General features: G+C 42.0%; 1 protein-coding gene across 3 annotated transcripts in view; it reads left to right on the plus strand.

Annotated features, from left to right (window-relative positions):
• The window catches only part of LOC126922493 (diacylglycerol O-acyltransferase 1), a 98,825-nt gene that overhangs the window by 68,179 nt on the left and 18,511 nt on the right, over positions 1–12,135 (plus strand). For all 3 annotated transcript variants that reach the window (XM_050735071.1, XM_050735073.1, XM_050735072.1), the window contains 2 exons: positions 5,888–6,062; positions 7,373–7,481. In XM_050735071.1, the coding sequence (XP_050591028.1) occupies positions 5,888–6,062; positions 7,373–7,481 (284 nt within the window). The remainder of the gene's footprint in view (positions 1–5,887; positions 6,063–7,372; positions 7,482–12,135) is intronic.

The raw sequence follows: 12,135 nt of genomic DNA on the forward strand, positions 1-12,135 counted from the left end.
GCGGCGAGCAGAGCACGCATCACGGCCTCTACGATCGATTCTCTTGATCGATTCGAAGTGGCGCGATCGACGAATGCACCCTAGCTACGGCGGAGCCACGAGCGCGTGTATAATCCTCCCTCTGTACCTCGTGCCGTGTAATTTTCGTCCTCTGCACCCTTTCTGCTCTCTATCAGGCGAGCGCCAAGGCAAGCCGTATTATTGCGTCGCATAATGACGGTGTTGACTTTTGCGCGCGTTACGTTGCCGCGCGTACGCGACTTTCGCGGAAGCTTTTTATCTGTGACATTTAAATGAGGATTTAGGACAAAGATAAAAAAAATGCACATAACGTGCAATTTCCCTGATATTCGATATTAGCGATCCAATATGAGTAAAAGTGTCTGTAGGATTTTCCCTACTCTCTGGTTCAGATTAAATATCTTGATTTCTTTGTACAACTACACACGTTGGCGTATTTTAATATAGAAAATTGTGTCCATGTCGGGAACGATCATTCCATTTTTATGTAAGTGGCATGCAGAAGTCATTTATTCTCTCTTCCGTTTCATCGTATATTGTACCGACATTTAGTAAAAAAACAGAGTTTCTGTGTAACTTTAAAAATTTTCTTGGAATAAGTGTGATGAATATTTACTGTTCAACCAAGTTGCGATTGCGAATAGGATTTTACTTAAAAAATGACATTGAGTGTAGCAGTTTGTAGCAGAAAAGGATTACATAGCAATGCAATACATTACCTTCTTGACACAGAACAATATCAATTGCAAATATTACAGGATGCTTCGAACCACTTTTTAGATTGCTCCTTAAAGAAAGAAAGAAATTTTTTAATTGGAAAATTAAAACTGTGTGTACCTTTGCTCAAATTTTCCATATCTGAGGCGTACCAAATCCTATGTAACAAGAATTAACAAACAGAAATGTGTAACGAATGAGTAAGCTAATTTTTTGTGATTAGATTTTGATGTGCAAACGAGCTCTACTAATCCTCTATCGATTTTGCGAGGAATTATTGTTTACACTTATGTTACTTACCTACAAACTGATGATATCGTCAAATAATGAGATCAAAATCGGACAGTGATTATTAGTTCACTACATGCCGCACTGTGATGTTCGTACCAATCGATTGGTTAAAACGAGTTCGATGGCCTTTCTCGCCGAGCGTTACTTTCAATAAGCAATCTTCTCTAATGTCTCTCTTAGCCAGCGCAAAGCGAGAAAGTCCTTTCGGAACGTAGACACGAACAAACGGACCTTGCCGATCGGTCGAGTAAAAATAAAGCGGAAACGGTCCAGTCTTGAGCCAAACGTGGTTCGTGGCTATCCTTTCGCGTGCCACGTCGCCATTTCGACCAACGAGTTCCTGGTGAGCGTCGTGGAGTTTTCTTAGGAAGCCCCTTTTTTTCATCGCTTTGTCGAGGGAAGACCGCGCTGTCGTGTGATAGTTGTTTGCAGAAAAATTTGGAAATTTTTGCAGCATGCTGGATTAATAATGTATGAATGGCGAGGGAATTTGCAGAAGGTATTCATTTTCGAGGGGTTTTAACATTATGGCGTGACGTTCCTTTTTGAAATGTTGGCAGTTTTTAGAATTAATATCCTGTTCATCGTCGTAGTCATTTTTGGACAACCTCGTGTAAGTGAATTCGTGATAAAATATTTAAAGTATCGTGCTATTTAGGAGTATGATAATGGACTATAGTTGGATGAAATTTTATTTTTTAATTTTCAATACGGGGATTTATTTAATTATATTATCTACACTAACGATTTTATGTAGTAAAATAAAACTCGTTTGGAAGTTTCGCAGAGATGGAAAATTTTTCGTGGATTCAGGTCTCTCATGGACGCAAAAATCGGCTAGTTAGTGGTAATCCTTTACTTTCACGTAATGAGCAATACGAAAATGTGGAAATAATTATTCGTCTGTAGCGAACATTTTGTTCTATAATATCAATGTTATACATAGTTTCACATTCTGATCAATTCGTTCATTAAAACATACTAAAACCGCGGCTATTGGTATTAATGGTAGTAGCATGAAATTTCAAACCCATTGTGGTTATACTGATATCTTTCTGATACTCGATATCATTCTCACACATAACCCAATAATGATGCTCAATAGTATCTTAAAATCCTTCTGTAATAAATGTAAATTTTTTTTTGTAAAAAATTTTCAGAATATGAAAAATGTAATTTTTTTTTAAATATCGTACAATTGACCCTATTTTTGCAACAGTTTTTGTTTTCTGGCTCTTCAAGGCCACTGTTTTCAAAATTTCTATCGTTTATGGTTTTAAATATTTATGCAACGTTAAATATGCCGTCATATATCATGTGTCGGGAGAAGAGAGTCGTTTAATGCTACTGTCGGACGAATTTCCTCTAATTTATTACTCTGTTGACGTCCAACCTTTCATACCGCGAGCTCACGGGAGCATCTACGCGTCTAAAATCTTCTTACGTGTCGGTATCATGAGCTTCGCAGCACTCGCGAGAACTACGAACCCAACAAGTTCGCACCCCTCTGTTCTTATCATCGTGGGGTAGCAAGCTGGATGTTACGAGATCGTTTAGGCTTTCATTCAGGGAAGCAATTTCTATTTTTTTCCAATTTCTTCGGAAGATTAGAATTTGTGTTATTTTGGGAACTTGTATCGTGCATAGTATATCGATACAAGTTCCTAAAGCAACAAGAATTCTAATGTCCAAATCTATATCCGGAGCTTTCGATGATTACATCCAAAATTAAAAGATTTCAGTAGAGGTCAGTTACTTAGCATGTTTATTCAGAGTTACAACAATTACACACAATTACATTGAAAATGTTTCTTTGAATGATACAATTTTTATAGAATTAATCACGTGTCGATTGCTTACGCATATCTATTGAGAATTATGGATCCTAATTGCCGAAATAAAAGTAAAGGGACACTAAGGTTACACTTAGAATTCATATTAAAATACTTTCAGATTTATTTAACCCCTTAACCCATAATTTACGTTCGACAATTTTGGGCCGAAAACGTAAACAAGCTCGCGCAGCCTTCGAGCCATTCGCACGATTTGTGTAGTACGATGACCCGTACTATGCCCGTAATATTTACGTTTGGCCTGATCATCGTACTACGGGCTATGCCCGTAGTTGTAGGTTAAGGAGTTAATAAACGATTTCCAGTATCTTCGTCGATATACATGTAGTATCATGGACAGGAAGGTCTAAGATATCGGTCGAACCATAAACAATGTCGCGGGAGCCGAGGCGTCGTCGGGTCCATCAATGTGTCGTCGGTCCTTCAATGGAATAGTTTCGTAGAAAAGGTCTACGTGACCCTGGCCACGGATGCTTGCGGAACACATGCGTGATGGGGCGAGAAAAAAAGACAAAGGGATGCGAGAACAGTTAGGGTGTTAGTTGAGAAGTCGTACAAAGTTTTAGTTGAGAAGTCAGAGAGAGTGAGTGCAGAAGCCGCAGAGAGTGTGAGTAGAGGAGTCGGAGAGTATGAATCGAGAAGTTGAGAGCCGAGTATGATAATAAGATGTACGACGATATTGTAATCAGTTCGTTGTATTGAGTATTGCTTGTTAAACTAAAACTTAACTCCGAATAAAACATCATTACTTGTCCTTACTCTGAGACCCATCAGGTTACTACATACATTTGCACGCGTCTCAGCACTCTCTTTATCTCACCATCTTCTATATCACACTGCCAACGGAAGAGTTACATTCATCTGTTTTTTGAGACGTCGCGCACACACATACTTCCACACACTCATATTCACGTACGTGTGTCACTACTACGCGGCCAATCTAATCTAGCACTCAAAATTATACATATCTCAATAATATCATTGTTTGAGTACTGCCGATCTATGATACATTGTAACTCATGACGTGATAAAATAGAACCGGTTGAAACTGTGCAAGAACCAGCAGCAAGTTGTCGAAGAAAGCGACAAAGGGAAAAGGAAGGCGAACGATAGAACGGAAGGATCGCACAGCGAACGAGAAATCTCACAAATTAAGCTTGAGCGGTACAAGAGACGAAGCTTCCGACCGATAGGATTGGCTGCAATCTTCGACAAGGCAATCCGGCGAACCCGTAAATTTCCTGGAACAGTGCGAACCGAGCCTAACAGACCCCGGCTGTCTCGATACCAGTTGGCCACAATTTCCCGACGACATGGAGATCTAATTCTAGAAATTTATTTGCCCGATAAACTGAAGGTGTTTTCAGGCGGATCCTCGAAACGTTCGTGATTCATTAGCCAACGGACGGTTTCCAATCCATGGACGTCGTTTGCAGAACATTTTCTTTCGAAAATACCCGGGTCACAGTTGCCAGCCACTTTTCGACGTGGTTGTTCCCGCGAATTATTGCACGCTGATTCGTATGGTAATTAGAGGAACAAAGTATCGTATAGAAACCGGTTATCGACCGTAATAAATTCCGAAAGTTCCCGAGACTTTAACGACACTTTTCGACTCCTTCTGGTTATTACATTCGATATTGGTCAGCAAAGCGATCGAACAGTCCTTCGATATTTTGACAAAGAGGTCGGTTATAGCAATCCAATTCGATTAATATATTTCTCACTCATTGGAACACCTATTGCAAATCAATCAACAAATTTCGACGATGGAGCAATCGCACCGGCCACGAGGATCGTGTATTAAAAATTCCAATCGTATCTCTGCAATGGCATTGCTCGCATGGAATCCTCGCGATATCTCACGGTTTATCGCGCACATCGGTTGATCATCGCGCGGCATCGTATTAACTCGAACAACGACCAGACGAAACAGGGAATTCCGTGCTGTTCGGTATTGAGTACCAAGCAGCCAGCCCCCGTGCTGGGAAAAAAACATGACGAAGAATAAATGAAGCAGCTATGAGATCAGTGGAATAAGAGCGAGAAAGAGGGGACAAGAACGGAGCAGAAAAACGGAAGTGAGACGAACGGAAAAGAGGCAGGAGGAATTTAATTTGGACGAATTCTTGGGCACTTATTACCCGAGGCAAGGGCCGAGGCCCATGGAACGTCGCTAGGCGTCGTTCCGAACGTCTCTCGTCGGCACGATGGTACTCGCGGCAGTTACGTCGATTTCCTCCCGGTTGCAAACAGCGTTTTGGACGTTGAGCGTGTCGCAACGACTCGAATCGGACCGATCGCCCGGTTTCACGGCCCTTTCCGGGTAACAGCCGGCGCGTAACTGAGCTTATTTGAATTCCAGATTGGATTATCCGTTGGATTTGGATAAATGAGGGGATTCTATCAGTTAGCTATTCGTGCTGGCAGGGGATTAGGCGCATAGATGAGAATCGGTCGCGTTTCGAGTCAACCAACGAGGAAAAACTTCCCGCCAATCCTGGCGAAATTTTGTCGTGGCATACACTACCACGCTTTAACGTGTTCCACCGCCTTCATATTGAAATCGTGTAATAACGATGACTACCGTAACAGTCGCGGAGCAATTTGAACTTACGTCGCACGAGGGATCGAAGTTTAAATACTCGCTGGTTTTTCTTGGAAAGATTAAACTACACCGGCTCTTCCCGGTCCTTGGGGATGCACGGAATGATTCTCGAGCACTGCACGGCGGAGCAACTAACTTCCCGGGTACCTTTTCATCAAATTCCCCGTTGAAGCTTTCACTTTCTTCTCTTTTCCTTTTCTTTCTCTCTTCCTCTCTTCTTTCCTTGCTTTTATTTCGTCGATTTTTGCTTTTCTCCGGTTTTGGCCCGGTTGCAAGCACGAGAGGCTGTCCAAGGGTTCGCGAAATTCCTGTTGCTTGCCAGCCGTGGCGTGTGATTCATCGCTGTAATCTGTTTTTTCTCCCTTTAGTCTAACGCGGATACGATTCGTTGTTGCAGCTTCCATCGCGAAGAAAAACGGCGACCTGGTCCACAACTCGAAGCACAAAGTAGACGGCATGGTCTTGGTGCAATATCCGGACAACTTGAATCTCCGTGATCTTTACTACTACATCCTGGCGCCTACCCTCTGCTACGAACTGAATTTCCCCAGAACACAAAGGATTCGGAAAAGGTAAATAGTGAGAGGTTGAATTTTTTTTTTTTATACACCGTTTGATCAATACATTTTAGGAAATATTCGAACGTTTTAGTTGTTCGCGCACGGTAAAATTGTCGGAGAGATTTTTAAAATAAAGAGAAGCGAAACTCGACGTATATTTTAGAACCTCCGGTATCATTGGATATTCTACGCCTGGAATATACGTTCTATAAAACATCCATCATGGAACAGCCCAATATTGCCTTTTTTTCTCTCTTCGTATATTCTATTTTTGAAAATATAGATTTAGTTTTAAAATAAGTAAAACCTGTTCCAGTATCCCGCTTTTGAGAAACTACTTTTTACTTAGCCATCTTAGCTAATCGACTTCGATCGCTCTGAAAAAGGTATGTTCGGTTAAGTTGTTAAAATCACTAAATTTTTTAACTGCAGTTTACGAGAAAATTGCGCAGCTGAAGTTGCTTTCCGTTCTAATCCCCGCAGCGTACACATTTTTCTACGTAAGAGTGGTAGATCTTGGCCAGGTTTGCACGGCACTTGCCGAAAAAGTTTCCCTTCTTCCTCGATTTCGGTGGTGCACACTTCCTTTTGGAACAGAGAAACGAAAGGGAAGAAGGCAAAGTTGGCGAGCGGAAATGTTCGCGAAATTAGATTTAAGTGGGCTATTGTTGGGAAAATAGAGAGAGGGTACGTTTGGATGGACTCGCCCGGAGGCAAGGTGATGTATTCCTTTTCGTGCTTCCGGGTTCGTACTTCCGATTGTATCCGGAATCCCGGAGATTTTCGTGGAACACTTTCCTCCGTCTGTACGGACGTATTTCGACGATGCATACAGCCGCCGACGCCGTCGCCACTGCCGATTCGGTCGGATGGAGTGCATCGGCGAAAGAGAAGTCTGTGGCTGGCCGACGTTTCTTGCCACCGGCAGTTGTTGGCCCACGAAAATCCCAGGGACGAATTGCGACGGGGAAAAGAAACGTCATATCGCGTGATTCCCTCTTGTCGAGTCATATTTTTGGATTTTCTCGGCGAGCGTGGCGAATTTTCGACGTACACGGAGTGTGCATGATAAGAGAAATGTAACCAACGTGGCTAATGTATTATTTGCAGAAAAGTCGTGACGTAGACTAAAAAGACGTGGCTGACTCTGTTTGACTAACGTACGGTGGAAATGGGTCATGCTTTTACAGGACTAGAAACTCTCGGTACATTTTCTACGAAGCGAAATAGTATATTTAAACAAAGGACAATATTTTTGTTTTACTACGTCCGCGTTGAACGAGTCTGTAATTACGTAATTCACATTTTACTTATCTGTGCAGATTTCTAATTAAACGAATCTTGGAGGTGGTGGTCGGCTTGCAAGTAGTCATGTCGCTGTTCCAACAATGGATGATCCCGTGTGTGAAGAATTCGCTAGTCCCATTCAGCGTAAGTGTTTCATTTAGTCTTTCATATAGCCCGTTAAATCCTCTGTACAACGGCGCGATGGAAAAATCTCATTACGCCTGAAGAAACGGCCCTCTCGAACCTCGTACATCATAGAAAACAATTTTCCATTTTCCTTATCCTTTTACTTTCGTGCTCGTTGAACCAGTACCGCGGTACTAGTATCGCGGCGCTATGCATCATGCGTTTATCCCTTTTATTCTCTACTCGAAATAAATAATAATCTATCGATTCGATATATCGACGTGTATCGCGAACGTTATTAAGGTGGCTAATTATTTATACGAACGGTCGTAAATAAGATCTAGGACACTAGCCATTGGAGGTAAAATGGCTCCTAAGATAGTGAGAGTGGATGAACAGAAGTGTAATTTGGTTTCAGCAAATAGGTACGATCAATCTTTCTTGTAATTCCCAGACTGCTAGCTACGATACGCACAAATATATGGTCGACCGACCCCAACCTATTCCATCCAGCTTCTCGCACGCCCGTTCTTCACAGAAAATCCCCATGCACCCCTTGGTAATGACATGTTTCTACGCACACCGCACAATAATGGCCCTGACGACCCATCAGTTTTTATCTCGTCAGGCTGTTAAGCGGCCTCTTCGCTCCTCTTTTTCCAGTTATATTTGACGGGCTGGATCATTTGTTAGGAAACATGGTCGTGAGGCTCGGCTCTCGCGAAAATCTACCAAGAATTGTACGTGTTTCGCCAATGTATCGCGCCACGGTCGACTGTAATCAGGCTGAAGCTGTAAATATGGCGGATAAGCTAGTTGGACAATTTGGACGGAATGCAACTTGGAGAATACGATTGTATCTTTTATTATTGGCGATACAATGGCACAGGAAAATAACGCCCGTCCAGGGAGAATGATAAAGTTAAATGAACAACGACATTGATGGGCAATTCTGTTTGATAATTCAGTCGATCTATGTAATGGTGTGGTGTATTTTCGGTGTAAATTTCGTCGATGGCAGGAACAAGAACGGAACTTGAGATCGTGAGCTAGCAATTAAACTCGTTCATTCTCGTCGATTGGTCGATTTACTCGTTGCCTCGTTATTCGTTATCGAATCGCGGCGTATCTCGGCGTATCTGTTATTTACAGCCGCCGAATCGCAACGTTGCGTTGTCAAAAAGTCGAAAGGGAAGAGTTACGTCGCTTTCATATGACACGGTAAACCGCGGGCGTGTTAACTCGAAAAGGGGTGAGAGGCTGTAATGTCGCGAAATTATTTTTCACCTAGCATTGGTCCGACACGAAACAGCCACCGCGATAAAGACAACGGCGATCTCGTGCGCGTAATGAGTCGACAGCAATTTTGCCAGCACGTGAAATTAGCGTTGCGCGAGTAGCAATTGCGGTGGAAACAATACGAAGAACCGGCAAACAACATACTGACGTTGCCACCATTTTTCACTAATTTTTTTCCTCCTTTACGTTTTTGCTTCATTTTAATTTGTTCGTCCCTTCTTTTCATCTTTTATTCCTTTCTACCCTTTTTCACCACGTAACTCTTTACCTTTGGTTAACGGTTAAATCGCAGACGTTCCAGTTCGTTTCACGGTCAGTGAAGTACCGAGGGTAATCAACAATTTGACGTTTATTCGTTTAATTCTGTGACATTAATTGAAAAAATTCAACCAGGCTGCGGTTTTGATTGTTCGTTAACGAGGAGATGAATAGCTCCGCTGCCAGTGTGCATCGGTGGCAGAAATTTCCCGCGCGTGTTCGCCCAGTTCGTGGATTTAAATGGATCCTTTTACGCGGACAGTTTTAACCACGGCTGATCCGCGCCGGACATCCGCGGTTTACCAGCTATATCCATAGATGACCGTATAATGTAGTCGGCTGTTACCCATGCGCAACCATCCTAAAACGTTGGAAATTTTGGTGATTTCTTTGTTTCGAATGGTTCGTCACGTGTATGTACATTTTTCTTTCCCGCGGGAAAGATCAAGAGTTTTACGCAAATGGAATCGACAACAGGAATTAGTAGATACGTTCGTGCATGGTCAGACATGTTAAAATTTAGAATGTCACGAACACAGTTATTCCAGAGTTGTTCTTAATGTTTCTCCGTACCGCTTAATGGCGCTTTTCACTGAACACTTCATTGACAACCACCACACTCCACTTTTATTACCTTCTTCTCTGTAGAGTGTTATAAAACTATTCAAGAAGTTTCCAGCTACTCGTATTTTCTTTCATAATTAATGGTACTGGCTAAGAGAAGCGTATTCACGATGTCGTACATTTTTTATGAGTTCCAAAATTGAAATATTATCATAGTGGAAGGTACTTAGGGAAACACTCTCCGGCAAATCTAATATGCCACTTCTTGAGAGTAAAAAACTGAAACTTCCGGTTAATATACTCTTTTATTCGCTTTGTCTGCGCAACAAAAGATAATATCCAGATAATGAGTAGCCAGTGCAGTCTCGCGGCAGCTTTGGAGGGTGCGCGGGGCGTGTCGTCGCGAAGTAAAAACGGAAGGCGAAGAGAGACGGGGCGTAATTACAATGTGATGAGCAGCGGGCGCAGTTATCAATTCCCGTGGATAGCCGCGATTCATTGGCGCCCGCTCGCAGAGGAAAGCAATATCCACGAAATCGATTTCTTCTCGATGCCCCTCGGTGTCAAGCTTCACGCGACAGTGATAGACCATCGCGAAGTAGGTCGAAAGACGGAGACATTTCCCCCTGCCAGCTGGCCGGCAACGATCAACGACGTGACTGTCGTCTCTGCCATCGTGATTCGCAATTATCGAATCCAATTTGTCGGCTAGAAAGGCAGTCGAGGTGGCCATACTGAACGAGAAAGGGAGAGAAAATGTTGAAAAAGGGTGGGGACCGGCGCTGTGATCGAAGATAGAGAAAATGACGAGGCGGACGACGTGGAAATGGATAGAGAAAGAGCTTGCCACCCCGGAATTAACTCTCGTGCACCTTGCACGGTAATTACTTGAGTTCGATCGATGTCGTCAGTTTCAAGATTCCTTTATGGGCTAGGGGAAAAACGAGAACAATATCTCTGGTTAGTTCTATTGTTACGTCAAGATTTAACCGTTTCTATTTCTATTTCTATTTCTTCGACACCATCTTCTTTACCGTAGGATCTGAAATCTTACAGTTACAGGGAATCTCGAACAATTTACCAGAAGCAATTTGTCCTCGATTGAAAATCGTGTACCGATGGAGCTCGGCTTGTTCGGGATCGACGCGGAATCTCTTCTTGAACGCCGGTGCTTACGTCGATCTACAGGATTCGATGCTATGGAAACGTTTAATAATCCGTCGGAGAATAGGTTGAGCAGGAAGAGAACCGCTCGAAAAGCACCGGCGGGACAAGGAACTAGCGGGAACTATCTAATCAGCGGTACCCAAGTTTTGACTGGCTGTCTTGGCCTAAGGGCGACTCCTGTTGTTACCAAGTTCTGTGTTCCAAGTGTCCGGTTCTAGTTGTTTAAGGGCATGCTACCGCTTAAGGCTTGCTCAGTATTCGAGGAAAACGAAAACATTATGCGTCGCTAGAGTTGGAATATTCTCAAAGTTTACTCGAAATTATATCGAGAGTATTGTCGAATTTATCATTGTTTATAAACATAGATCTCATATCGTCGTTGTATTTGAGAATATTTTTATCTCAAAGGAAATTGGAGTTTTCTTTTTAAGATTACTATGTATATCACTCCAGTACATTTTATTGTACCATATTCTCAATACTATATATGTATATATATATACCACATTTTCGTAGCAACTGAAATTTCTCGAGCAGTTCTGTCGAGTCACACTTTCTAAGAAATAGTCTGTACGCTTCTACTTTTCTTACATTGATCCCATTCATCTTGGGATCTTTTTGTTCTGACTCTCCCCCAGATCTATATGTATGCTTCAACTATAAGTTACAATAAAAAATTGCCCGTTTTCTCTTTTGGTTTCAAACTCCAATAAAATGATCTGCTATTAAAATTGCAATTGTTAATTTCACATGATTACGTATACAATTTGCATGCAACTTCGCTATTGATGCATTTACATTTCCCAATTTTTAATTACAAGAAATTTCATTAAAGCGTGTTCTTTTTAATTAACAGTGTACATTAATTTACTTCTCCTTTAGTAGCTTCGTTGACGAGCCACTGAACGTAGATTGCAAAACAGTATCGAAACCGAAGTTAAAGTCACCCTACCTCAACTATCAGGAACATCATCGAACTTGGTATTACTAATTAACACGAGCACAACTGCCAAACGAACTTCTGTTAACAAACTTCTCGTTCATTCAGGTATTAATGGCTATTTATCCGTATCTGCTGAGAATAATATTATTAATTACACCTGGATGGAATCACGTGCTTGTTATAGACGAAAGATCGCACGTACATGCGTCGTAACTTAATCTTAATCAGACATAGCCACTGTTTCGTTCTCTATGTGGTTAACATAGCCGGATAATTAATTATTTGAACATTTACAGGTTGACAAGGATAATTTTTTCTAACGGATTTCACTCAGTAACTTCGCGCCACCGGGCTACCAACTTATCAATCTCAAACGTCATTAGGGCTCGTGTTGCGCCATAGAGGTGATTCATGTCATTGGCGATTAAAATCATCTGCGGG

This window comes from Bombus affinis, chromosome 12, assembly GCF_024516045.1.
Source record: "Bombus affinis isolate iyBomAffi1 chromosome 12, iyBomAffi1.2, whole genome shotgun sequence".
NCBI lineage: Eukaryota > Metazoa > Arthropoda > Insecta > Hymenoptera > Apidae > Bombus > Bombus affinis.